At 54.9% G+C, this 26,062-nt stretch overlaps 12 protein-coding genes across 12 annotated transcripts; 7 read left to right on the top strand and 5 right to left on the bottom strand.

The window, feature by feature from the left end:
• Positions 1 to 1,163: 1,163 nt before the first annotated feature.
• On the top strand, positions 1,164 to 4,217 carry CC84DRAFT_1258195 (uncharacterized protein). The gene is made up of 3 exons (XM_018184800.1): positions 1,164 to 1,469; positions 1,525 to 3,732; positions 3,779 to 4,217. Exons 1-3 carry the CDS (start codon positions 1,283 to 1,285, stop codon positions 3,790 to 3,792), a joined length of 2,409 nt encoding a protein of 802 aa, XP_018037340.1. The 5' UTR covers positions 1,164 to 1,282; the 3' UTR covers positions 3,793 to 4,217.
• Positions 4,218 to 5,481: 1,264 nt separating this feature from the next.
• On the bottom strand, positions 5,482 to 6,398 carry CC84DRAFT_1143182 (NAD(P)-binding protein; the record flags this gene model as incomplete). Its single annotated transcript, XM_018176399.1, has 2 exons — positions 6,138 to 6,398; positions 5,482 to 6,083 (listed from the first exon to the last, which is right to left on the bottom strand). Exons 1-2 carry the CDS (start codon positions 6,328 to 6,330, stop codon positions 5,482 to 5,484), a joined length of 795 nt encoding a protein of 264 aa, XP_018037339.1. The 5' UTR covers positions 6,331 to 6,398.
• Positions 6,399 to 6,700: 302 nt separating this feature from the next.
• On the top strand, positions 6,701 to 7,386 carry CC84DRAFT_1204611 (uncharacterized protein). The gene is made up of 2 exons (XM_018181917.1): positions 6,701 to 7,051; positions 7,108 to 7,386. The coding sequence occupies exons 1-2, from the start codon at positions 6,811 to 6,813 to the stop codon at positions 7,353 to 7,355; spliced, it is 489 nt and encodes a 162-aa protein (XP_018037338.1). The 5' UTR covers positions 6,701 to 6,810; the 3' UTR covers positions 7,356 to 7,386.
• A 2,687-nt stretch (positions 7,387 to 10,073) lies between these two features.
• CC84DRAFT_1258192 (uncharacterized protein) lies at positions 10,074 to 11,103 on the bottom strand (the record flags this gene model as incomplete). The annotated part of the gene is made up of 1 exon (XM_018184799.1): positions 10,074 to 11,103. Exon 1 carries the CDS (start codon positions 10,971 to 10,973, stop codon positions 10,074 to 10,076), a length of 900 nt encoding a protein of 299 aa, XP_018037337.1. The 5' UTR covers positions 10,974 to 11,103.
• Positions 11,104 to 11,562: 459 nt separating this feature from the next.
• CC84DRAFT_1116965 (uncharacterized protein) lies at positions 11,563 to 15,449 on the bottom strand. The gene is made up of 3 exons (XM_018175475.1): positions 14,640 to 15,449; positions 12,033 to 14,555; positions 11,563 to 11,982 (listed from the first exon to the last, which is right to left on the bottom strand). Exons 1-3 carry the CDS (start codon positions 15,055 to 15,057, stop codon positions 11,852 to 11,854), a joined length of 3,072 nt encoding a protein of 1,023 aa, XP_018037336.1. The 5' UTR covers positions 15,058 to 15,449; the 3' UTR covers positions 11,563 to 11,851.
• A 643-nt stretch (positions 15,450 to 16,092) lies between these two features.
• Positions 16,093 to 17,121, top strand: CC84DRAFT_1163248 (CBP4-domain-containing protein). Its single transcript, XM_018178215.1, has 4 exons — positions 16,093 to 16,215; positions 16,266 to 16,338; positions 16,437 to 16,548; positions 16,600 to 17,121. The coding sequence occupies exons 1-4, from the start codon at positions 16,178 to 16,180 to the stop codon at positions 16,728 to 16,730; spliced, it is 354 nt and encodes a 117-aa protein (XP_018037335.1). The 5' UTR covers positions 16,093 to 16,177; the 3' UTR covers positions 16,731 to 17,121.
• Positions 17,122 to 17,456: 335 nt separating this feature from the next.
• Positions 17,457 to 18,058, top strand: CC84DRAFT_1174861 (uncharacterized protein; the record flags this gene model as incomplete). The annotated part of the gene is made up of 3 exons (XM_018180118.1): positions 17,457 to 17,507; positions 17,592 to 17,898; positions 17,937 to 18,058. The coding sequence occupies 3 exons, from the start codon at positions 17,457 to 17,459 to the stop codon at positions 18,056 to 18,058; spliced, it is 480 nt and encodes a 159-aa protein (XP_018037334.1).
• A 662-nt stretch (positions 18,059 to 18,720) lies between these two features.
• CC84DRAFT_1258189 (uncharacterized protein) lies at positions 18,721 to 20,039 on the top strand (the record flags this gene model as incomplete). The annotated part of the gene is made up of 1 exon (XM_018184798.1): positions 18,721 to 20,039. The coding sequence occupies exon 1, from the start codon at positions 18,813 to 18,815 to the stop codon at positions 20,037 to 20,039; it is 1,227 nt and encodes a 408-aa protein (XP_018037333.1). The 5' UTR covers positions 18,721 to 18,812.
• A 915-nt stretch (positions 20,040 to 20,954) lies between these two features.
• On the top strand, positions 20,955 to 21,694 carry CC84DRAFT_1163246 (uncharacterized protein). The gene has a single exon (XM_018178214.1). The coding sequence runs from the start codon at positions 20,969 to 20,971 to the stop codon at positions 21,533 to 21,535; it is 567 nt and encodes a 188-aa protein (XP_018037332.1). The 5' UTR covers positions 20,955 to 20,968; the 3' UTR covers positions 21,536 to 21,694.
• A 1,318-nt stretch (positions 21,695 to 23,012) lies between these two features.
• On the top strand, positions 23,013 to 24,583 carry CC84DRAFT_1163244 (uncharacterized protein). Its single transcript, XM_018178213.1, has 2 exons — positions 23,013 to 23,223; positions 23,325 to 24,583. The coding sequence occupies exons 1-2, from the start codon at positions 23,052 to 23,054 to the stop codon at positions 24,317 to 24,319; spliced, it is 1,167 nt and encodes a 388-aa protein (XP_018037331.1). The 5' UTR covers positions 23,013 to 23,051; the 3' UTR covers positions 24,320 to 24,583.
• CC84DRAFT_631913 (uncharacterized protein) lies at positions 24,456 to 25,258 on the bottom strand. Its single transcript, XM_018186953.1, has 2 exons — positions 25,051 to 25,258; positions 24,456 to 24,992 (listed from the first exon to the last, which is right to left on the bottom strand). Exons 1-2 carry the CDS (start codon positions 25,158 to 25,160, stop codon positions 24,593 to 24,595), a joined length of 510 nt encoding a protein of 169 aa, XP_018037330.1. The 5' UTR covers positions 25,161 to 25,258; the 3' UTR covers positions 24,456 to 24,592.
• On the bottom strand, positions 25,114 to 26,011 carry CC84DRAFT_631772 (uncharacterized protein). Its single transcript, XM_018186951.1, has 5 exons — positions 25,776 to 26,011; positions 25,687 to 25,723; positions 25,562 to 25,632; positions 25,396 to 25,516; positions 25,114 to 25,327 (listed from the first exon to the last, which is right to left on the bottom strand). The coding sequence occupies exons 1-5, from the start codon at positions 25,920 to 25,922 to the stop codon at positions 25,296 to 25,298; spliced, it is 408 nt and encodes a 135-aa protein (XP_018037329.1). The 5' UTR covers positions 25,923 to 26,011; the 3' UTR covers positions 25,114 to 25,295.
• Positions 26,012 to 26,062: the final 51 nt, after the last annotated feature.

The following is a 26,062-nucleotide window of genomic DNA, read 5'->3' as shown; positions in this document are numbered from 1 at the left end:
TGTTCACCGTATGGCGTTGACATTCTGATGGCTAAATGGACTTTTGTTGAGAACGGTGTCGAAATCGAATCTGTCTTTTCCTGTCTGCCTCTGTCGTATATGGTGATGTCCGCGAAGGGGTCCTCCGAATGTCTCATCTTTCCGATGGACAGGTACCGTTCTGATGGCCATAGCCGCCTTTTGGTCGTGGAAGCGCTCGCTTATGGCGGTTGTGGCAGAGGCGCGCGGCAAAGTGAGTCGGCAGGTCAGACATGAGGGTCTCGACCACAGAGAATGGACTGAGGCTGAATCATGTCGCACAGGGCTCGTCGACTTGAGCGCGCAGATGTCATTCCGGGGCTTGTCGGATGGTGGAGGCCCAGACTCATCGCTGAGGGTTTCGGATCTGTTGGCCTACTTCTCCTTGCAGCCGCAACAGGGCCCGGGGGTGTCTAACGTTTGTCAGAATATTGGTGGAGGCGGCCCCTAGACGCTGAGCGGGCGCAGCGGTGTTCTTATTTCGAGGGTCTGGAGACGGCGGTCCAGCCTTGCAGTCTAGATTCCGGGGATGGCACCGTGGTGGTGCGAAGTCGAACCGACTCATCAGAAGAATGGCACGGTGTCGTAAACAGGCAAAGACCCTAGCCTAGCATGACTCGGTCGGCGGTGCCGAACGGAGGGGGGTTCGCGTCCACGGCGTTGCTTTTTCGCCCGGGGTGGCTCGTTGATTCCAGCGTCGCCCGCAGCAGGGTGGAGCTGGCGGCCGTGGTGCGCAGTGGATGCAGCTTGGGTGGTGCACCGGCGTGTGGCAGACGTCAGGCGGCGGGTGTCGGTCGCTGAGTAACGGCCGTTTGCTCGCGGGGTGCTAAGCAACGGGCGCTGACAGGGAACGGCGGGTCGGACAAGCGAGCGCGACGATCCTGTTCCTTTGGGACGGCGGCTGTGAAACGGCGCGGCGGGGGTCTCGAAGGCGGGCGGGCACACGTGCGGTAGGACTCGAGGCGGGCGCAGGTTACCGCGACACAGGCGATATTGTGGGTGACCACTTCAATGCATGCAGTGTCCGGCGCGGCGGGCGGTGCATTGTTTGAGCGGACGGCGGCGCGGTGGAGTCGCTAGTGCAGATCCTGGGGAAGCTGATAGCTGCTAGCTGCCTCTCCGCTCTTAGATACGACCTCGTCGCCCGCTGCATGCCAGCCGCCCGCTGCAAACACGCCCGCAACCCCGCGCTGCACGCCCTGCACGCCCTCTCTGCCTGCCCGGATGCTGGGCACGCGCATGGCCCGCTCTCGAGTCGCCAGCCATGGCAGACACCATCACCGTCAAGTCGCCGCCGCTCTTTCTCCCGCCCAGCGATAAGAGCCCGGTTCGCGGGTCGAAGCCGGCGCACGCCCGCCATCCGCAGGCCCCGCTGGGCAAGGAGCCTCTGAAAGCAGCAGCGGCCGATCCCAACGGCGTGGTCAAGCGCAAGCAGACCAAGAGCCGCAACGGTGCGTATCTGTGGTGCCCTCGTGTGCGTCTACCGCCTGCTGATGCGCGCCCCAGGCTGCATAACGTGCAAGGCGAAGCGGCTCAAGTGCGACGAGACGAAGCCGACCTGCCAGCAGTGCTCCCGCCGCAGCGTCGCGTGCGGCGGCTACAAGAAGGACTTCAAGTGGCGCCCCTTCGAAGACACGACCTTTGCGACAAAGACCACCGGCAAGCCCAAGAAGACCTCTCCGCCCCAGCATGTCTCTGCACGGGACGCACCCTTCGCGTGCCATGTCCCGCCCACCTACAACACCCAACCCACCATCTTCTACGCTCCGACCCAAGCTCCGCCCGCACTCCGTCCCATGTATGGGCTGCCCAGTTTCCCGGAGCCTTCGCAGGCGCTCATGACCGCCATGTTTGCGGTCCCGCAGCACCAGCCGTACATGATAGCGCCGCCGGCCATGTCGCCCGTGGAGAGCTTCCACCCGGGCTCCGAAAGCACAAACAGCGTGTTCGAGGCAGAAAGTGCTGACACGCGACCGAGTACGACGACCCTTGCGTCGAGTGTCTCGTCAGGCCAGTCGCCACGCTTGGTAGATCTTCTGCTTCCCGGCACAGATCTGAACGATCTGCCGGAAGAGTACATGTCCTTCCGTGAGCAGCACGGGGCCTTTTATCAGCCTACCGGGCTCACGCCTCCGGACGATGCCATGGACAAAGACATCGAGGAAATACCGCGCGACTTCGACCAACACGACTGGACGCTGCGACTTCCCTCGCCTGCGCAGTCAGATCCCTCAACGTCGTCGACAGACTCGCTGGACATGACGCTCTTCGCCCGACCACGCCTCTCCATGACGTCGCCCGAGATGCTGACGCGGCGGTTTGACCAGGAGACGTGCGGCATCCTATCAGTCAAAGACGGGCCTACGGAAAATCCATGGCGCACCCTCATATGGCCGTTGGCGCACGACTCGCCCGCCTTGTACCACGCAATGCTGTCCATGACTTCGTTCCACCAATCCAGGGACTCACCCGCGCTACGCATCGAAGGGATAGACCACATGCGCACCGCCGTTCATGCACTAGCATCCGGCATAGAAAACATGCGTGTCGATGCCGCCATATCCACCACCATTGCGCTCGCTTTCTCTGAGTCGTGGGATCAGCACATAAGCACCGGCATCAACCACATCAAGGGCGCCAGGGTGCTCATCGATCGCGCCCTTGTGCAACACAGCCGCAACCCCGTGCGCGGCGACGAACTGACCCGCCTGAAGTTCCTCTGCAACCAATGGGTCTACATCGACGTCATTGCCCGCCTGACCTCAGCCGATCCCGACGAGTCGAGTGACTATGACAGTGTGTTGGACAGTCTTCACATGGGAGAGAGCGATGCGTGCCAACTCGATCCGCTCATGGGCTGCGCACAGACGCTATTTCCCATTATCGGCCGTGTAGCAAACCTGGTGAGGAAGGTGCGACAAATGGACAACAACAGCCCCACCATCATCTCCCAGGCTATGGAGTTGAAGCGACATCTCGAGGACTGGATGCCACCCTCGTACATTGAGAACCCCGAGGACGAGACCACTAGTCCTCACGATGCCATCAAGACAGCCACGGCCTATCAGTACGCAACCCTGTTGTATCTGCACCAAGCCGTTCCCGAGATACCCTCGCTCCCTTCTGCAGTCCTTGCCCAGAAGGTCGTACGGGAGCTTGCCACGGTTGATCATCGTTCACGGCATTCAATCGTGCACATTTATCCCTTGACGGCTGCAGGCTGCGAGCTGGTAGATCCCGTCGACCGAGAGTGGATATGTGACCGCTGGGACAAGACAGCAGCCAGGATGAAGATTGGCATCATAGAACGTTGTTTGGAAGTCACCAAGGAGGTCTGGAGTCGCCGCGATACATATGCAGCGGAAGCCGCCCTCGACCAAGACATCAGTGGCAGCATCTACTCTGCGACACCTTCACTGAAACGTCACTTCAGCCACTCGTCCGATGATTTCGAGACCGCGGGAGACTTTTGCTGGCTCGAGCCACCGGCGAAGGCCAGGGCAGTGGAATCGGTCTCGTCATTCGATGCCGAAGGAGACTTCTGCTGGCTCGACCCTGCGCCTCGCGAATCACCCCGTCGCGTGCCCGTGCAGTCGGCGATGAGTGGCGGCATGCGGCGATCGGAGGTCATGGGCACGGAGACTCTACCTTATGACTTCACTGTCAAAGGACGCCTGCACTGGCTGGGCGTGATGAAAGACTGGAATTGGGAAGGTTAGTTTTCGCATCCATCTTCACCTGACCGTGCTAACGTTTCCAGTTTTACTGGGATGAGCACTTCATCCAGACACTATTGAGAATGCTCAGATCAACCTTACATTCGTATCGCGTTTCTGTTGAAGGCGTTCGTTCGCTGGTGCTTTGACTGACTCACCACTATACCACGGCGTTGGTACCACCCGGTGTTCTCTGAGCGGGGTCGTTTTTCTTTGCTAATTCTCCTTGGCGTTTTCCTCTTTCGCTTTCGCAGCGCTGTTTTTGCTACGCGTATATTCTGGAAATCACGATGGACATAGGCTGGGACAAAGGCTGCATGGAACACTGGTGTACCTTGTTTTGGACTGGATATCAGGTTGGGTTTTGGATACTGGGGTTTGGGATACGGAACACGGGATATGGGCTACTGGACTGGACCGGAGTATACAGGCACGGCACTACAGTACGATATAGCGACTACCATCTACACTGCGCTTTGAGCGAGAAAATTTGCGACTGCTCGTTCTCAGCGGGCATTCTCCTTCGAGACACATCTTTCATTGTGTAATTGTATAGCATTCCCTGCACGCACACAACATGACCCCTCTCTGACGACACGACTGCGAAGCCCGGCGTTGTGGAACGTTGTAGCGCGTGTCGTTTGCTGCATACGCATGCTACAGTGGCGGTGGGCTGCAAGCCACCTGCACACTGGCACATGCCAGCTGTGTCATTGTCTACTTGAAACGAACAAAGTGCAGCAAACAGACTGACAAAGACTGCAAGCGTATCTCTGGACACCGGGAGGAAACACGGGAGGGGCTGCAGCCTCTTTTTGTCCAAAGGCACTATCGTATTGTCCCGTTGCAGGACGAGCGAGTCCTCAGCTGCAGCGGAAGCGTATGCCCTACCATATCCTTTTTTTTTGTCGCTTGTTCTCCAACGCAATAGCATGATTAGTTGCAATGAGAGCATCATATTGGTCTCTTCTCATCTCACCTCGTCGAGGTGCATGCGAACAAGATCATCTGGGAAGAGCCTGTTATGCAGTGGTGGTACTGTGCGCACCTCTTCTTCTTTGTCTTTGTCTGGATCGGCCTGGATGTACGCTGCTGTGCCGTGGATCGGCAGATACCTCGCTCTGTGGCGAAGTATCTGCCTGGTAGAGCACAGCACATCCGGGGAGCCTCGAGGCGTGGGCTGCGATGAGTCACGTTGTTGGCGCTGGATTAGGAGTGTAATAGTGTGAAGGTCAATGGCCGGGATGGGTACCTGCGTGCATTGTGCGACGCAATGGGCAGGTGCTGCTGTGGAACGCACAGCCATCGCGGTCAACTTCAGGTGGTATCGCTGGGTTTGATGGGTCGGGGGTGGGTGGACGCAGCCGGTCTGCCGCTGTGTCAGGATTGGAACGGACTGTTTGCTTCTTCGGACGATGCGCAGACTGATGGTACCGAGTATTTCGGTCGGTGACCTTGAAGTCGGAATTCCGCTATTGTACACCTGTCCACTCTACAACGTCAACACCTCACCCTGCAACGCTCAACAACATCGCAATGACACATTGGTGGCGTTCTCTCGCAACATGCATCTACTTGCGCCACTCGCTCAGCACCCTTCCTCGCACAGCATCCGCGGGTGCAGCTGTGGATCAGCGTCGTGACTGTATCCCTATGTATCACCATCCTGCACGTTCCCGTCCCTCATGCACGAGCGTCCAGCGCAACACGAACACCCATCAATTCCACAACACAGCTCCACCCCACCTCAAGGCAGCACCTCCTTGCCCTCCCAATCCCAGCACTTTCCCCTCCCCTCGACCCCCACCCCCATTACCACCTCCACCAACCTCTCCGCCACAAACTCCTTCTCGAACAATTTCCCCTGCTTGACCCCGCCCCAGAACTCTTTACTGAACTCCGTCTTCACCGTCCCCGGATGCAGCGCCACGCTTATCGCTCTGTCTCCTGAAGAGGTGCGAAGATGGTTATCGAATGTCTTGACGACCTGATTGACGCCGGCCTTGGAGGCGCGGTACGAGTACCACCCGCCAAGCGCATTGTCAGAGATGCTGCCTACGCGGGCGGACATGAGGGCCATAGCAGCTGTAGGAGGGAGGCCCTGGAGGTCGTGCTCTTCGGGCTGGATGGCTTTCTTTTTGGGGAGGAAGGGAGAGAAGTGCTTGACCATGAGCATGGGGCCGAGGGTGTTGGTGCGGAAGGTGAGAAGCGCGGAGGAGGCGTCGATTTGGGCGGGGGACTTTTCGGGGTGGAGCATGCCGGGGACTATGAAGGCCAATTGTAGTTGATTGATTGGAGTCGGGAATCTTTCTTTGCATGCCGCAGCGGCATTGGATATTGTATCCTCATCTAGCGCGGAGGTTAGTTCTTATGGGTGCGTATGGTAAGGCATTGGGGAACTACCTAGAACATCAACCTCAAGCATCGTCAGTCTATTCTCGTCCACATCTAAGCCATCTAGGAGTTTATGTTTTGTGCCGGCGAGGTCTTTGCGTGCTGTGGCTACCAGGGGTGCGTTTGTGGTCTGGAGAATTCGCCTAGCGATGGCAAAGCCAATGCCTCGTGAGGCGGGGGATACGAGGGACCATGGGACCATGTTTCTTGTCCTGGAGGATTGATGTTTTTGTGTGGAGGCATGTTGAAGATTGATTTCTTCAATGTGGGAGGTACTTGATGGTCTGATTGCGACGCGATCGATGATGACATCGCGTCTGGTAAGAATCGGCTAGGATAGAAAGGGTTAGCGTGCCGTCTCCACTAGGTACCTTGGATTGTTTTTCTGGATGACCCAATTTCCTCTTCTCGCAAGAAAGTTGAAATTTGGCCACAAGCATAGATGCGGCAGTGTTGATTCACTGGCTCCCGCTGCATTGACGAGATAGCTCAAAGAGGATGTTTTAGCGCCGTACAGCCTCAACGAAGCCTCAGCCTTGTTGCTGCCTCCCCCGTTACACAATGCTGGGCGCGTAGCGGGGTTTATCTTTACACTTACGCCTCGCACAGTTTCCCATCCCAAACTTTCCTCATATCCATTCGAGTCTGACTTACATTCCTACGCTCACTCGCAAGCCGTTCCATGCGTCTTTCTTTCCTGCCGTGCTTTATCCTTCTCGCATCAACCACTCCTCAGCCTTACGCGATGTCTTTCATCCCTAAATCAGCGAAGAATGTGACTCGGGTCGCCGTAGGCGCAAAGGACTGGGTTGTCAATAACCCCAAGACTGCGGCGGGTGTTGCAGCCGCGCCGGTTGTCGGGGTCGTAGCTGCGCCGTTGGCTCTTGGTGTTGCAGGTTTCACGGCGGGGGGCGTTGCCGCTGGTACATCCCTTTTTTATTCTCTGGTGGAATGTATTTATGTTGCTGATGATAATTAGGAAGTATGGCCGCCGGCATACAAGCTGGCATCGGAAACGTCGCGGCAGGGAGCATCTTCGCGGGACTAATGAGTGCGGGAGCTGGAGGTGCAGCGTTGGCGGTTGTACAGGGCATTGCGGGCGGTGCGGCGGCCGCAGTGGCGGGAGGCACAGCGTATGTGATGAAGAAGGGGAAGGTTCAGGATGAGGATATCAGAAATAGTGAGGGTGGAAAGGGGAATGGAAAAGGACCTGCGGCTAAGCTATGAGGCGACCAGATAACTTGAAGGAGAGGGCAGCTATGTCTTGGGGAACTACCTAGTTGAGTTCGTTTGGTGAACGCAATGCATCAAGCGAACTAGTTGTCACGTGTACGCTATTGGCACATCGCTAATCTAGACCATATTTGTTCAAGACAGGTTGCAAATCTCTGGCTGATGATGAACTCTGCACTGATCGCGCAGATAATTTTGGATTTGTCGCAACTCATAACAATACACATAATCACATAATGACAGATACAGATACAATGAATCACTCTAGAGAACATGTCTGTTGACATGAATGTACTAAGTATCAGAAGATTTGAACTTGCTTCATGAAGAGCCAGCTTCCCGAGCGACTGTTACTTCCTATTTTCTTGAACATAGTACCGACCGAGATAGCTTAATTCGCTCTTGCTTGTGGGTAACTTCCGTTACTAATCACCTTGGAGATCATAGACCCTTACGATGTTCAGGATTTCTCAACTCTTGCTCCCACCCGCGGTTCCTTGATTCTTATCGCCCAGCTACTGAGGTGCTGGCGAGATATCATTTCGATCATTTCGTCGATCTCGACGAGGGTAGTCTGCAAAGGCTGCACTACAGTACTAGTTGCCGTGGTTTGACTGCCGGTAGCTCGGAGAGACTGGTTATGGGTAGGTCGAATAGACAGGTTGGTATTCAGCTGAATTTTCTGGCCACCACTAATTTTGGTATGTTGATCGCCAGAAAGATGAGGAGCAGATCGAATCGCCAGAGTCATTGGGTAGCCCGCGCCAGCAACCGTCTGTCCGCGCCCAGCATTACGAGCAATAATCTTTAATCCCAATTTGCTCCAGGGTGATGTTCAGGGTTCTAGTACACTCTTCGACCGGAAGCAAGATCACATCTGCAACGCGCACTGCGCAACATGCGGAAAAGCCAGGATCAGAGCTCGGTTGGGGACAGAAGTACGGAACGCCGTATGAGTGCGCGTGAAAGCGAGCCTCGGAGCAGGCTGCACGTCGAATGGACTTCTTCTTGTGGCCGCAGCTGTAGTAGATGATTCGAATCTGGCACACTGTTGCTGTACGTCCATTCCATCGATGTGGTTCTGGGGGAAGGGAGTTGAGTCTCCGTTGAAGTCAGAGTGAAAAGATCCAGTGCGTATGACTTATGGTGAGAAGAACTTTTTAATGGTGCAGCTGGTCCAGTGAATGTAATCATGAAAGCTCTTTTAAGTACTCGGGTATTCTTTCATCGAGTTCGCCTTGTGAAAGACGACCTCACGTGCATTCTGAATTGTTTACTGATGACCTGCGGTTTTATCTCGTATCAATCAGTTAGTCCCTACCAGGAAATTCAGAAACACTTAGGTGGAACTAGAGACAAGCTCTATTATTGAAGACCTTCCCTTCTTGCATCACGTACTTTTGTCGCAAACTTCGTAGGAAAAATCCACTCTTAACACATACATATTTGGACGGGAAAGAACAAATGAATGAAGACTCAAGCGTTTCTTTGAAAGCTTTGCACTGTACTTGGAAACGGTTGAAGTCAACTTCGCAATGCATCAAAGAGACAGCGTCTGCCTCATAAAATGTAGCCAAGCTCAAGGCCAACGTCGATCTTATAGCCATACTTCGCAAATTGAGCATCGCGTTGTTCCTTGGACCACCGCTCAAACATGTGCATAAGGCCTCTCGTCATGAGCTCCATTTAAGTCAGAGTCGGATCTATCAACGAACCGGATATGAGCAGCGGATAGCCTCAACGCTTGAGCAATTTGGAGACGTTGCTGGAAGACAACCCTGCACCCAGTGTAATCACGGCGTGCCGCACGAGCGAGTGCAAACGCTCTCCAGCTTCTGCGTTCATTTCTAAGGAGTAGTCAAATCAGATGTTGGAGGGTTGCTTCTTGAAAGGTTGACGCTCTTGACCAGTATGGATGACATAATAATATATTTGCCATCTCAGTGCGGCGGTAGCGGACTTACAATGGATCCTCACAAATCCGTAGATCATACTAGTCAATGGCGTCTGGCTCCACAATGATTGGTCCGACTCACGAAATTGATAGCACGCGAACGCCTTAGATGGGAGAGGTTCTCCTTTCATGTTACAAACCGCGGACGTCGGGATGGTCCAAAATGGCAATATCTATAAAAAAGGCACGTTCGTCCAAAATGGTCGAAGTCTCCTGCCTATCGTTTGGTTGAAGATTGGGAAGTTTGTAACCGCGGGCTTGACTATGAACCAAAGTCCTACTTCTGGTATCTGGTGGAGAAGCGTTCAGCGTCCCGATGCACCGACATAGAAGACAGGATGTATTCACTCTTAGCTCTCTCGGAAGGTGCAGTCAAATGTAGGTCTCGACCGTTCACCGTCGACTATAGCGAATATATCGTGCCATCAACCATAGAGAGTATGCCCTTGCCTCTAGTAGTAAGTAAACATACTGGCCGTATCAAGGTCGATAACTAAGATAGTAAGTAGATTCTGATTTGCATCATTTCTAGGTCCCGAATTACTTAAAACAGTTGACTTTTCGAATTTCCATACACAAGCTCACCTATGTGGGTTGTACCCTGATCCTCGATCGTCACATCCCCATTCCACCACAGCAGGAGCACTAATTGTCAACGTAAAGCAAGCAAGTAACACTTCGAGACATACTTTTCCGCATTTAAAATTTAGCGATATTTTTACACACCATCACCTTCCCGAGATCCCGCCCATTTCCGCTCACGCCGCACAACCCGGCGCGCTCGGCATCAGCCCACACAACGCGCCCACCAGCTCCTCCAGCACAATCTCTCCACTATCATACCCTGCCTTAGCATTCAGCGCATGATTGACAATCTCCACAACAACATGCTGACTTTCAACCTCCACGAAGCTCTTCGGCGCCCCATCCCCATACCACACAGAACTCAAAATATGGACACCCTTCTCCCCCTCAGATAAACCCGCCTCGGGGCCTACGATGTCCTTCAGCGCGATATCTACCACGCCAAACACAGCGGAAGACCCGTCGCGAAGGATCTTGTCACTCGCGACCTTAATCGGGAAATCGCTCAGCTCCGGCAGATACTCGAACTGGCTGCGATCCGTTGTGGCGAGTGTAAAATGCGTCGTCACGCCTCCCCAGCCCTCAAGAATCTCCTGCTTGAGCAGCCCGTCGTCGCGGTTGATGTAGTGCTCCGCATTGATCTTCTGGTAGCTTTTCTCTGCGTAGGAGGAAAGATAGTATGCTGCGAAGCTCACGGAATTGATGCCGGGGACAACGGCGACGACGTCTGCGTTTGCCGAGACGTGGGAAGTGCCGGTGGAGTTGGCGACAACAGCGTGCCAGGTTGTGTCTGCGCCTCTAATGTCTTTATCGAAAAGGGACAGAAATTCTTCAGGGGTGTAAGAAGCTTTGAGGGCGCGCAGAGTGGTGAGGCAGTTTTCGTCATCGGAGGGAGGAGCGCCAAGTTTGGAGAGCGCGGTGTGGCAGAAGCTGAGCTCATATTCGTCCTTTGTGGCGGCATGTGTGGGTCCCGAGTGGTAGAACTTGTAACCGTTTATATCCTCGACGATGTCGTGGGCGGCGTGGGAGAGGGCTGCCAAGCCGAGCGCGGGAAGAAGTGTCTTCACAAACATGTTGATGGGATGACGGAGGTGGGAGTATTGAGATTGAGCTGGGCTTGTTTGCTAGCTGAGAGGGAGCACAGCTCCCAAATGCCAAAGGAGGGCTTTATAAAGGGTAGAATTGAGATTGAGTATTCCTTCGGTGACGCACGTGTATCCCTAGTTCTAGTGCGAGGATGGCAAGATCCATGCTACGGGTACACTGCACTCGGCGTCTGAATCCTTTCGGGGCTACTTCGTGCGTACATATCCGTATTATAGCCCAACACCTGCCTGTCCTGGAAACCCCAGGTACGTCCGTAACTATTTCAGCTCTTTCCATAACTGTGTAGCGTGGCCCCCAAACCACGCGTTGCCAAGGGCCGGAGTATAACGCGAGTGTCTATGGGCCCGCCTCTTTACTACATTGAATGCACGCATGACTCGTCGAGCATATGTGGGCAGGAGTGCCGGAGATTCGCGCTCTAGTCCTGTTGGAATGGGGGCGGTGCGATGGCACGGTTTTATGTAATGATCCTGCTCAAAAATCATCTTGCGGTGTACTGCTGTGAACGGACTCCATTGCATTCAAGGGTATCTGTGCGCGCTTGCAATGCAAATAGACGGGTATGATCATTCTAATCGCGCTGGCCAGCAGACAATGATCCACTGAGATTCCGGTTCAGGACCAGCGAGTGGACGTCTGCGAATATAGCCATGCTACTCATCATACATAGCCACCGCAGTACCAGCTAATTATACCCTTTCCAGAACGGTCACAAAGCAAAACGCCAAATCCATCATATCGTACAATGCTAATGCATAACACGCACGTGTCTGCAAGAGGTGGAGACAAATATGCTCGGGATTTCCAAACAGAGGGGTATAAGAAAGCCCAGGCCAAAGTGGCATCACATCACCACGCAGTTCTCCTCCTGTTGCTTCTGATTCGTGCGGCTCAACCGCTCGCGCTTCATCTGGACCTTGGATCCGCCCTTCTTAAGCTCTTCAAGTCGTTCCTGCGCTTTGGGGAATTTGTATGCTAGGTGCGTTTAGCTTGTGCTTTCATCAATGTCATAGGAATCAACTTACCAGCAGCTCTGCCATACCACCTCTTCGCCTCATCCAAGCTCCGCGGGCATCCGATCCCGACTTCCGTGAAGTAGCCCATAGCAAAGAGCGCCTTCGGCAGCGGTGGCTCTGCGCATGCCGCCTTGCGCGCCCAGAGGTAAGCCTCGGTGTCGCTCTGTCCTAGTATGCCCTCCACACCCGTCAAATACCAGCCTGACAATGCGAGCTCGGACTGATGCTCCTCCTGCGCAGCTGCCCTCGTGTACCACCCAATGCTCAAGCGCGCATCGACCGGACAGCCCAGTAGTCCATACTCAAACGCCTGCCCTAACCGGAACTGCGAAAACTTATACCCAAGCTCAGCGGCCTGCTTGAAGAGCGAGAATGCGTAGGGTTCGTCGCGCATGATCCGCTCACTGCCAGTCTGCGCCTCGTAAAGCAAGCCGAGCTCGTGCAGCGCATGTGGGTTGTCCTCATCGGCGTGATCAGCAGCTCGCTTGAGCATGTTCACTGCTTCGCCTAAATGTCTTTGCTGCCCGAGCAAGCCCTTCAGCAAGATCATGCCCATCTTGTACATGGCAGGCGGGTCACCCAAAGCAGCGGCTCGTCGATACCATTGTACAGCCTTCAAAGGGTCCTTCTTCGTTCCTCCACCCTCTTCGTGGCCCATTTCGCAACAAACGGCTGTCCGGTATGCCGCAGCAGGATGACCGGCCTTTGCAGCGGATTGGTACAACGTGAAGGCCTCTTTAGTGTCGACCTGGAGACCGAGCAGCCCTTGCCCATAGCAGTCGGCGAGGTAGAACATAGCATCTGGCGAGCCGGCGGAACATAGCTTTTTGACAATCTTGTACGCTTCGTTGATGAACCTTTCACGATTCTTGTTCTTTGTACGATTGTCAGCAGTCCCACCTTCGTCTGCGAGCACAGTGGCTGCCTCCACAAGCTTCTTCGCCAGCAGAAGCCCATTTTTAGGGTCCTGTAGATTGCCGCCCCAAGTCTTCTTCAACCGGTTGAGTTCGTCGTGTGTTACAGGGTGTTTTACAGAGCCACTTCGTTGGATTTGAGCAGAGCCACCCAGCTGAATATTATATTCATTTGGTGCTGGCTCAGAGTTGTACTGTCGCACAGGTGGCGGTTTCGCCGCTTGGGCTGACGGTGTTTGAGAGTTCTGCTGTTGCATCAGGCCGGGGCGGAACGGGGCCGGGTGCGCCGGCAACGCATCAGGATTGGTAGGCTGGGTCGTTCCTGGTCGGCGACCTAGCGGATCGCTGGGAACCCTACCAGGCGCAGGAGCTGCCGTTCCAGGTCGTTGAATCGGATTCCCAGGTCCCATCGGCGAGGCGTTTCTCATAACGTTCGGTGGAGGCTCAGAGTAGGTTGTCTCGTCGGAGTACACGCGCTGCGGTCCCGGGGGTGGCCTTCCATATCTAGAATCAAAATTTGATGGGTGCTCTGGGCCATAGCCAGGACCGGGTGCTGCTCTGTCCATGGTCATGCCTCTAGGAGGAGGGCCTCTACCACGCGGTCCACTCGGCAACCCATTGGGCTGATATGGGACGTGTTCTGAGGGCATACCGGGCATACCGGGCATTGGAGGGGCGTCTGCCGCCATTGCGTGAGCGTTGTACTGGCCATGCAAATCTGGCTGGGAACGGCTTGTTGCTGCTTGCTGGTAGAAGTTGTTCGCTTGTGTATACCCACCACCTGCTGATCGCGTCATGCTATGAGCAGGTGGTCCGGTGGTAGGAGAAAGATGATTGTCCAGGGAATCACCTCGCCGATGCCCGTTGGTCGGCTGTTGAATCGCATCGAAATCAGGCATGTCAATCGAAGCTTTACTCTGACGATCTTCGCCATAGTAGTCGTCATAAACAGTGTCCAGTGAAGCTTCGTGGGAGTATCTTGATTGGTCGTTGGGCTGGAACTGTGGCTGCTGCTGTTGCTGGGGCGCTTGCGGCATTGGAGGCCTCTGATCGAAGCCTTGCTGCGATCCATAGTTGTTCGACTTGGTCCCACCAGCAGTCGTAGGACGCGGGGGTATGTAGGTTGGCGAATCTGGCCCTTGATATCCAGCTGCGGCCCCAGGCTCTGCCCACTGTTGATGGGGGTCCTCGTAGCGTCTTTGATTCCCAGGCCCAGGCATGTTCTGAGGCATCGTCGCCGACCGTTGGACAGGCGCGAACCCTTGCTGGGGAGGCGGCGGTCCTCGGTTGGAAGGCATGCGGTTGGGAGGCGGTCGCTGGCCTCGGCTAGAGCCCTCATGGTGTCCCGAATCGTGTCGCTGCATGTCCGATTGCCCACCTCTTCCCATTGGTGGTGCCCGCTGCTGCATTGGAGGAGGGCCCCGGCCTCGGCCTGGAGGCGGTCCCATTCCTCTGCCTTGACCTAGATTGTCCGGACCAAGATTCATCAACGCCATGGCTTCGTCCATAGAGCCGGCCTTTGGACGCGGCTTTGCTTTTTGCGAAGGGAAGCTCGGGAATGGGTTATCTTGGGGAATGGTCGTGGGTGACGGTGGCGCCATGCGCGGGCGTTCTCTCGCTGGTTCAGTCAGACGTGTTCAAGCGCAGCGTATTTGGCCTCCCTGCAGTCACTGGGTAGAAGGTGGGCCATGCTACAACTTACCAGCTGGAGGAGGCCGCATGCCACCCCGACCCTGCATGGGAGCGGGGGGGCCGCCTCCTCGGCCCATTGGCGCTCGCGGCTCTCGTTGTTGTTGTTGTTGGGGCGGCGGCGGCGGCTGGCGGTACTGCGGGTCATAACCGTCCTGCGAAGGTCCTCGCTGCCTCGGCTGCTGGCTCACATCACCATATCCGCGCTGCTGGCCATGGTCCCAGCCACCGCCTTGGTTGTAATATCCGTCATCCCATTGCTCGTACTGTCCCTGGTCGTAGCCGTAGTCGTCGTATTGCTGGTCGTACTGGGCAGCGTAGCCCGCGGGCTGTCGCGCCTGCTGCGGGGCACCCTGGTGGTAGTACTGCTGCTGTCGCGGCGGCTGCTGGTACTCGTCGTACTGCTGCCGCTGCTGTTGTTGGTAGGCCATTGGCGCAGGCACGTGGTGGCCGCTGGAAGACGTGCCGACGTCAAGAACGCGCGCGGGGATGGTAGGCACAAAGCACACTCGATTCCCTAGAGGATGCCCGCGGTCGGGTGGTCACTGGAACGAAGAAGTAGCGCCAGCAAGTGTCAGTGGGAACAGTGTCAGTCACTGGCTTGCAGTGATGGTGTTGTAGTTCCAGGTGTGGCGGGGAGAAGCGCGTTGTTCGGAGACGGCATGTCCAGTCAGCTAACCAGCAGGGGTGAGCTTTAATTATAAACGAACAGAAATACGAATGTGACCAGCACACCGTACTAGGGGTTCAAATGAGCGTTATAGTCCAGGTTGTGACCTGGCGTGGGCAGTAAGCTTTTCGAGCACTGGCAGTGAGAGGTTTCAGACGCCACAGGGAAGCTGGGATTGTCGGCATGCCGACCCCGGAGAACGACGCTGGTTTCATGATGCAGCAAATCAGCGCCCACAAATGCCCGCCCTTGAAGCATTCTAACTGCGGCCTCGCCTACCCGCCTTGTGTCCCTGGGAATAAGCCAGCGACTCTGTCGACGAATTCATTTAAAGCATCCACACGGCGGCCAAGCCAGGCGTGCATTCGAGGTGACGAGACTGTGTCACTGTAACCAGCTTGACTCCTGAACACACCTTGCTCCCGACGTCTTGTGGCCGTGCCCTGCCAGACTCCAAGGAGTTTCAGTTCTGCGCGTCGTTGTACGCTTTTGCTTGCGTCAGGCACCTTCTGCACGAGAGCCTCTGACGATCGTACAACGACCCAATGACAGCGGCTTCCCCGAACCGTTGGATCCCTGATGATCCCTTTGGCACCCCGTGCATTCCCCACTAATGCCGTCACATGCCGTAGCCACAAAAGTACTATCGCACGTAGGGTCACGTGCGAGCAGCTGCGCCATAAGGTGGCTGAGCCTATCTAACCGTAAGAAGCTTAACATCCAAATTGTCGGAACATCTCATGCTCATCCATCCACACCATCGCCATCGACTGCCGTCCATCAAGATTCCATTCCAGCTCACTACACCCTGCGATTCTGCTCAGCCACAGCGCAATTGCGTATCCACTGTCACCAATCAGCCACTCGGTTCATCGTTCGCCATGCCGGGCGCAGGGACGTACATCAAGGCCATCGGAGCGTGCGCAACCCTTGACACCCTTCGGATGTTCGGCAGTTAACAGTCGACAGCGGCGCCGCTCTAGTCATAGGTGGACCAGCACTCGTCTGGTACGTGACACCAACAGAGGAGGAGATCTTCAAGGTGGGTTTCCGAGATTATCCCCAGTTCGCCACGCGCATCAACGTTGCAGACGCTGTGGAAAAACAAACGATCATTACTCTGACGTTCCTTCCCTCTAGAAATACAACCCAGACCTCCAGAAGCGAGCCCTAGCTCAGCGTGAGTCCCGACAGCAAGACTTTGAGGATTTCGTCACGCACTTGAAGGAGGCGGCAAAGTCAGACAAACCCAGTAAGTCTACATACTCTCGAACTGAATCACAGCACTAATCACGATTTACAGTTTGGATTGCACAGAAGGAGATGGACCAAAAGCGCGCTCTTGAGAAGAACCAGCGCATGAGAGACGAACAGGCCAGCTTCCTCGCGGAGGCAGAGAGGCGACGAGCAGAGATCCGGTCGAGCTCGCAGTAACAGAGTCGATCTGTCCATGTTGTCGTTCAAATCTGTATAATGGTGTACATCAATTCTGTGCTTCTTCGCTCTTGTTCTTGGTCTCTTTGCCTGTTCTTGGCTCTTGCTGACTGAGTGTGCTGGTGGTCGTTTTCGCCTATCTTGTGTCGACTAACACAGCATTCCCGCAGCTGATGCGGGCTGCTCTCGAATGTCTTCGTGGACAATGAAAGAACCTTACAGAATTAACAAGTACGCTGGGATATTGATCCAATGCGTGAAAGCAGTGGCGGGAAAGGACCTCTTTAGATCCCACCCATCAGACTATCAGCGCCTGTCGCTTTCCGGTGTACTTGCCTCCAAGAGCCGCGTCCTTGCACAAATACTACATAGTCTCCGTAATCAACGCTCTACAGAAGTCTCAAAATGCGTGCCTCTCACCTCCACTTATCCCGCCTTGTCAGTACATTCACCTCCGTCACCCTGTCACTGCGCATCAACCGCCTCCACAAACTCAAAGCCCTTGCCCACCCACTCAACACCCAATACTCGATACCACAGACTCATCTCAACCCACCATGTGCAAATTCACCGAACTGACCTTCGCCTGCGGCCACACACAGCTTTCCTTTTCCTCTCGCTGCAAGCTGGCCTCCCCCCGTTCCTCGACACCCTCGCGTCTCCCCCAGCTTTCTGCCGTGACCACGATGGCGTGAAAAACGAGCACAACCCCACCTCCCTCGAACCATGCACCCCGTCCTGCCGCCGCTTCGAAACCCTCTCCACGCTCCCCTACCAGTATGCACTTGCCCGCGCTGCGATCCCGAGACTGGTTGAGCGCGCACAAAGGGTCGAGGCCTGCCTAGCGAAAATGAATGTTAGAATCTTAATCGAGAAACTGTTTGCGAAGTCAGCAACGATGGGCTGAGACGCAGGAATAGAGAGGCGCTGGGTGAGCTGCCTGAGCTATTGGCTGAGGTACCCGACGCGACAGCGACGAGTTATCGGGATCTGGACGAGGCGCATGAAGCGGCGAAGGCGATCGTTAAAGATTACCGGTATCAACTCCAAGTTATAGTTGGGGATGATGGGCACGCCGAGCCCGAGACGGAAACTCGGGAAATCGTGGCCAACGATGCCTCTGAGCTTATTGTCGCGCGGGATGGCGGGTATCTGTATGAGGTCGTGTGTGAGATTGAGCGGCGGGCTAGTCAAAGCTGCTTGTAGATATTGGGGTGGAAGGTTCGCGGGAGAGTGGGGTGCAGACGGGGTTTTTGGATGTGGGTGCGTGGAAGAGCTTTGTTAGTGGCACTGGGGGGAGGAGATCGAGGGTGGTTTATATCAAATAGACATGTTGGTTCGTTGAAGAACAAACATGAACGACGTAGTCTACGCGACTTCACAAATCAGACGCTGGCTCTTCGCCTATAGTTTTCGCAGGAGAAGAGCAGGCAATTGAACGAGCCAGTCTAATCTGAGTGTTGTGCGAGATTTTCATTTTCGGTCGGCTTTTGGATCGCTTTTCAAGTTTTATTAACACGGCCTTGAATTCATGTCCATATTGAGTGAATCAAAATGCCATCGTACCGAGTCGACACGCAAGCGAATATGAGCACAATGTCAGCAGCGAGTCCATCAGAACGTGTCTGTTATCAATCTTGTCCTGATGGAACCTGAATAAACACACGTCATTGCTCAGAGTGACCAATAACGCTACAGCATGATCCGGCTTCGAAGAATTCTGCAAACGCCATTTCTGTCTTTTATTGGTGGGACATGCCTACGGCGAAGATTGACCTCACCCAGACCAAGTCACTTCCGCTCTTCACCCGCACACTTTCTTCCTCACTCTCACCATGCCTTTTCACTCGTATTGTGGTCTCGACATAATAGAGGCTCCCAGCCTCCTGCTTCCGACCTCTGTGCTCCCGCACGTATATTTAAATTCAAATTTTCCGCTTTCGACGTCGCTCATACTCTTCCTTCACTTTGTCAACCCATCTTCTTTGCACAGAGACTTTCTCGGACTTTGTTCCTCTTCTGAGACCCTCCACATATTGAACCTCGTTCAATCAACCCACGCACCATCAGCACTTCGTATCAATGGCGCAACCCACCACCTTCCAAGCTGAGCGGGAGGCTCCGCCTGCCCGAGAGGACACGCCCGCTCAGGCCAGCCCCGCTGGAGATCTTATGCAGGGCAAACAGAATACAACTACTTTCGACCTGACCGGTATTCCAGAGATCTGCCCGTCTTTCGAGATTCCTCCAGAGCCTACAACTTCTGACTTCGAGGACGACACAGTTGCTTCCAGCGCAAGCAACGTCGACATCCAAGCCGCTGTTGTTCAAGTTATTAAGCCTGAGATGGAGGTCGCAGACGCGCATTGGTCACCATTGGCGTCCCCTGCAGAGACGATCGCGTTCGAATACGGCACTCCCAGCTTTGGCCTCTACCTCACCCTCACGAACCCACCCGTCCCAGCAGTCACGTACCGCGTTCAACTAAACACATCCCTCGCTCAGGCACAGAGTGACATGAAGCTCCTCGTCACCAACGAACTCATGAAAGCCCAGGCCCATGGCATCGCAGAGGACCTGAAGTTCGACATTGACGTCCGCAAGATCGACATCGTCAACGAGAAGGGTGCCATCCTGAGCTACGAGATTCTCCAGGGCACTTTCACCGAGGGAGGCTTCACCAGCATCATGGAGCGTGATGGGCGTGTGATCGATGGCGAGAGCTACACGCGGAAGATGTTCGAGAAGGCGGCCCAGGAGACCTCCTCGATCAAGTCACCCCAGGATAATTCAACAGAACTGGATGCTCCCTCCACCCCAGCTTCGGACTCTCCCCGCGCAAACCGTATCGAGAGTTACCACAAGACCCCTGAGCAGCAGACACCCACCCCAGTCGCCCTCTATTCCCCGATCAAGAAGCGTGAACCGGATGCTGATGACACCACCTCGCCGCCATCAAAGAAGCTTCGTCCAACTCCGCCCGAGTCTACGCAGGAGCCTGCAGGCCAAGAGGAGATCTTCTGCCGTTGCAAGCAGCCGGACGACGGTACGGACATGCTGGGCTGTGACGGCGACGCCTGCGTCAACGGTGGCTGGGTCCACAAGGACTGCTTTCTGGAGATCGACTCCCCGCCTGTTGCTGATGGCGGCGAGTCCAAGTGGTACTGTCCGGATTGCGATCCCGCGGCGTTCGAGCCATCCACGGGCAAGAGAAAGGGCGACAAGAAGGGCAAGGCGGTGAAGAAAGGTGGTGTGGAGAAGAAGAAGGGTAAAGGCGGTGCGGCGAACAGAAGGAATATGTCACGCTAAGCGGGATGGGGACGATGAGCGTTGATGAGGTAGGATGGTATCGGGATGAAGGAGACTAGGGAGACTGGAGAGTATTTTGGCATTGCAGAGTTGGGTTTGGCTAATCGTCGGTTACTCCGATTTGGGGTTGTAGAAGCATTGTAATAGCAGAGCACACTAGGACGGCTTCAGTTGAGATATATACAAAAACCAGCCATATCTTGTGTAGTTGTGATGTTATGTTGATGTGTGGAGTTCTCCGCGCCTAACAACACCGCTTGGGTCGCGATACCGTCCCACCTAACACCACATCCTCGTACGCCTCTACCGCAGCGCCGCGTTTCATCCACCCCACAACAACAAGACCACCCCCATAAATAAACAACCTATTCCGCGGCCCACATAATCCCTCCTGCATCTCATTTACCTATGGCATATTTGCGCGCCGCGGCGATAAGCCTTGACGATGCTTCCCAGCAGTAGCGCGGAACCAATAGCCACAAGCCCCGTGTGACGGTCGGAAGAACGGTCGCAGGGAGAAGTCTCAGCCAGCACATCCAGTGTTACTGCAGGCGGGATATGCATCTGCGTCCGGACGCGGAACGTTGCCAGACAACGCAGCGCATACATATCCACCTGTTCGGCTCCGCTCTCCCTCGCGCATGTTGTTGATATAACATCGTCGCGGAGTCTGCTTGTTCCTTCTTCATCATTGTTTGCTGTTGTCGTTTTTCATAGGAGTACTGCTAGTTCCTGTTGCTTGTTACTTGGTAGAGGAAGGAAAGACAAACGATGTCGATGAAGGCAACCCTCGCGATGTTTTTTGCGAATGAAGTGTGGGCGGTGTATGGGATTGGTGTCCAAGGGGACGCATGCGTCGTACGTTTTCCACTCTGATTTCGATAACCAGGAGACGATATTGACCGAACCAGGGATGCCAGGCAGAACCCATGGGTCAAGCTGTGAAGCGCGAAGAAACACCAGTAGTGTCCAGCTCCCGGGCACCCTCGTCCAGTCCAACAAACTCGGTCTCACCCACTACAACAGAACTAGTGACAGATACCGACCAGCTCTCTGCCACAGAAACGGTACCCTTCAACACACCCTCCCCGACCGGCGCCCACCCATCACCAACTATTCCCCTTGCCACCTCCTCACCATCAACAGAATCCCCAAATCAACTTGAAACCGGCGTGAAGATAGGCATAGCCGTCCTGGCCGCCATCCTATCCCTCGCGCTTCTCGCCTTCCTCCTCGAATCATGCTATCTTCGTCCTCGCCGCCGAGAACAAGCAATGCAGCGCGCTGTACAAGAGGTCGAGAATGGGGAGCGAGCGGAACGGGCGCTAGCGGAGCTCAAAAGCAGTCAAGAGATTGTGGTGTTGGAGAGTAGGGTGTCAATTCACTTCGACGATGGGGATGAGGGGTATGAAGGGGAGGAGAGCGAGGGTGAGGAGTGGGAGAGAGGAAGGACGGACGGGAGGAACGGGATGAGTTTAGCGAGGAGAGAGTACTGAAAGCAAGGTGGACTGTCCGGAATACGTGGGGGTTTCTCATGCGGAGGGGACAAGTTTGCGGCTGGAGACGATGGTCACCATGATGAGTGGTGGTAGAATGTGTAAGTTTCAGTGTTTCAATGTGTATGCGCAAGTTTCCGTAGCGTATTTGCGATTCGAACAGAGCAAGTTAATCACCTGTCGCATGTTAATTTGCTTTACTAAAGTAGCTCCGTCTGATGCTGTTAAAACAAGTCGGCGCGCCTGCCATTCGTGACGTTTCGTTGTTTACCTCAGTTGAGCGTCAACATAACTCACCTCTACAACTCACCACGATCTTCGTGTTCTCAGAAACCGCAATGAATTTGTTCTTCAGAGCAAGACTTATCTTCATCGAAGTAATTCTCCTCTAAATCAAAAGAACTAGTCCTCACCTCCTTGATTTCCTCCATGATGTCCTACTGCCCTCACCGGCTCCGAGCCGCATGCTACAACCGGCCACACAAAGGAGCCCCTCATCGACACCCGCCAGCCACGCACCGACAAAGAAGCCGCCTCGCGCGTCGTCCACGCCCTACTCGGCGCAGAGAAAGCCGGTCCCCACTTCAAGCGCACCCGCGTCGACATCGTCAGCTCTTGTGGTTGGACCGAGAAGGTCGCAGAATGGGTTCTCACAAAGCTTGAGGTCACCCTCCACGACTCTGAGAATCTGCAGGGCCCGGCCAAGGAAGTCTGCGATAAAGCATGCTCGGCCGCGCTCACAGTCGAGGGCTTCGTCAAGGAGCATTCGATGTTTATGACGGTCATCGCGCTCTGGGTGCTGGTGGCCCTTGGGTTCGCTGAGCTTGGACCTGTGGAAGGTACACACCTTCAACCGTTTCCCCAAACATCGTCATCCCGTTTGGTATGACATGACTAACGCGAATAGATACCAGGTTCTTTTGCGGCGGCATGGCAGTCCCGCTACGCTGGTTCTGTGCCCAAGGGGTCGTTGTTTTCCTTGTTCCAGCACTTGGGCATGGTGTGGCATTGAGCGCGTCTCCTGCACGACTCGATCAGGTGCGACGCCCGTCGGTTCCCCTGAGGCGGTGAAGGCATCAAGCTGCTTATCTAGATCAAAGGGCCCTGATTTTCTGCTTTTAGATGCTGGGATCGTGTCGGACTCGGGGCAGGGTAGGGTAGATCAGGGCGCGCCTAGTATGACATCATATGTTTATGCGCTCGCCAACACCGCGACGGTCCTGCGAAGGCCTGCGGCGGGACATGCCGCGCCAGGCAGCCAGCGAAAATAGGAATACAGAGAATGAGAGGATGTTCACGAATCGATATATTGGCCGATGCATCGGTCCGATACCCTGGGCGATCTCCATCCTCCGATGTATCTGAATGGAAGGTGCTCGTCAACGTTGGGTTGGCGGCCGTGCTCCAACGGGTGCCCCACAGCGACGCAACTGACCGAGCCTTCGGCCCTTTCGGCCCAGCCCTACCCTGAATTGCTTCCCGACGCCTAACTTGTACTCGTCAATTCTTGAATGGCATGGATGAGCTGTACGTTTTTGGTTACGGGTACAATCAACAGTTTCCGAAGACGCTAAGGCAGGACGCCCAGAAGGCGGAGTATCTCGATGTGAAATCGGTTTCGACGCCGACGTGCGTTTTGAGCGCGGAAGAAATTGTGATAGTGTGGGCGTCGTGGTGCGATCTGATAAGTATGTCACGTATACGATTTCGATCGAGTGATGCTTTTCACGCTCGTGTTCCAGAAACTAACAAGCGCAACTCCATTCAGAGCCCTACTGACCTTCCACAGTAATTATCAGCGACACATACCGGTACACCGGGACCTCCCTTCTCCCCGCGCAAATCACTGCCATCACCACCCTCCCCGCCTCCTTAGCCCAGACGCCCGTCTTCTTCGGCCGCCCCGACACCTCTGGCGTCCTAGGCTTCATAACCCCCTCACGCTCTACTCTCACCATCTTCTCCACGCCCCACGAAATTGCCCAAGGCGCACCACCAACCCAAACAACATCCTTCGCATCATCCCCACGGCTCATCCTAGCTATCCACTTCACCGCCAGCGACGCGGTCATCGTGCATAGCGCACATCGAGCCACCAACCAAATCACTGTTGTCGAACTTCCATCCCTCCAGCATGTCCACGACTTCATCGCAAACCCTAACGCAGAATACATCACGAGAACGGACTTCCCTTTGGTACAAGTCACAACAAACATTGCAACACTGACCGCCGTCTCCCAATTCGGCACCACTCACACCCTTGCCACAGACCGCCGCTTCGCCCGCGCCGCAGGCCGCGATCCGGACTCCAGCACCGAGACAGCACAGCCTGTCCCCTTCCTGGAGCAAACCTGGATTACAAGAGTCGCGGCTGGAGGCCTGTACACGGCAGCTTTAGCCGAGGATGGAGAGCTGTTCCTGTGGGGCCAAGCGATGGCGGGTACGCCGGGGGAGCTGCGATGTTTAGCGAATAAGAGTGACGATGACGACGAGTATGTGAGGACGGTGGATCTGGGAGAGGGCGCCAGCGTCGTAGATTTGGCTGTCGGGGCTGGGCATGTGCTTGTTGCTGTGGAGCGTGGAGAGAGCAGGGAGGTGTGGGCAGCAGGGGATAATCGGAATCATGCTCTGGGGCTAGGGATGGAGATGAAAGGGAGAGATTTTGTGAACGAGTTTGTGGCGATTGAAGGTTTGAAGGGAGAATGGGTCAAGCAAATGGTTTGCGCGGGCATGTCAAGCTACGTGGTGGTCAAGGCTGATAGTATGAGAGGAAATGACGAGTGATGTGAGGATGGTAAAGCGTGCATTGACATGATCTTATTTGAGCGGGTAGCTGGTGTCTTGTTCGGAGGGTTACGACTATCGACCAGAGTTCTGCCGCAAGCGATATGCTCACCACGAGGTGTGCATATGCTGCAAGAAGCCTTGGAACCCGCGAGGGAAGTGTGCACTGTATTCAATGAAGCCAGGTGATAACCTGAGTTTTAAAGCAGTGTCGAAGTCTAGCATCGGAAGATAATTGCAGATAAAAAGAGGCCGATCAGGGCGGCATCAGGATCAGAACAAGCAGGACAAGCGGCGACCTGAAACAGGCTGACTTCGTTCGACTTCGAACTTGGGGCCGATAGGCTCAACATTCGCATCATCGTGGATGATGATACCTAGAGGTCGGCTGCGTGTCTCAGTCGAGTTTGGGTGGACAAGGATGTTGGTTGTCTTTTGAATTCTCTGGCTTGTGTTTTGGCTAGACATAGATGTGTTCCGGCGAATGCGTGTCAGTTGTCTTGGGATCATCTTTTCGAATACTGGACGTAGGAGCGGACAACAAGCAAGTATGATGGCTGTGCTGAGCTGTGCGTACATCCAAGCCATAGCAGCAGCGAGGTCGTCAGTCATGTCTCCGCGGAAATTAACCCGGACAATTGAAATGATGCGAAAGACAGCCACTAGAATGTTGCTGCGAAGAGGTCAGTCTTACTTGCATGCATAGACGGCGGGTACATTGATCCTCGCACAGTAGACCTAGAGCGAAAATGCACGAGATGGCGATCTTGTGCGCGCGTCGAAGTTGGAGCTGCCAAACCACGAAATGTGGAAGCGACCAGATGACAGCGTCAATAATCATGCCCCATGCGACCTTAACAATCTCAAACGGCTTCACCGTTTTTGCGTAGCAATACCTCGGGTCCTCGAACGGATATGTCCAGATATACCGAAGTGGTCGACAATGCAGGAGATAGACAAGAAGGACAGTGACCAACTAAGCCATACTGAAGCCAAGACAGCTGTACGCTATTGGAGTCAGCTTCTTCAGAATGGTTGTCACGATGCAGAAGCGGGAGATGCTGTGGCCACTGTACCCGTTGATCGCAGACGAGACAAGGTGACTCGGGTTAAGAAGCACCGGATGAGGAAAACAATAAGGGCCCATCTGACCAGTGTCAAGGCAACGGCATGCGGGAACTGGCATATCCAAAAAACCTAGTCAAGTCAGTCTTGAGTATGGTGGCGTGTAACAGCACAGACCATAGCCGTGACCTCCAGCTGCGAGTTCGTCAAAGCGTACGCGTGCTCGCCAGCATTTCCTAGCGTGATCGCTGGCAAGCTCCATCAGAATGACATGTTCCAAGAGCCACGGTACATAGACATACCCAAGATTGCGCCAGCGAAGAGCGTATACATGAGCAGCTGCAGAGGTTGAGTCGCCTTGGACTCTGGAAGCCCCTTGGAGAGCACTTACTAAGGCGGCTGCCAACAAGGCGTCGTCACTTGTGAGGTTGATTTGATTGGCTGTGATGCACTTTGCAGCGAAGCGGGCTACCACGAACGCTGTAGCCAGTACGGTCAGGAACACATGGATGGCAACATAGGTGTGATGTGTCGTCATAGTATGCCGAGCAGGGTATATACTGAGAGGTTCCAAGAAGAAAGAAGGCGTGATCTATACTTCAGCAGAGGTATACATGGATGCGAATGAAGGGGGCGCAGTTGGTGGCGATGGAGGAGAGGCCTAATCGTGTAAGCCGT

Source organism: Paraphaeosphaeria sporulosa, assembly GCF_001642045.1.
Source record: "Paraphaeosphaeria sporulosa strain AP3s5-JAC2a unplaced genomic scaffold CC84scaffold_4, whole genome shotgun sequence".
NCBI lineage: Eukaryota > Fungi > Ascomycota > Dothideomycetes > Pleosporales > Didymosphaeriaceae > Paraphaeosphaeria > Paraphaeosphaeria sporulosa.
This window is presented reverse-complemented; position numbering and strand designations above follow the sequence as displayed.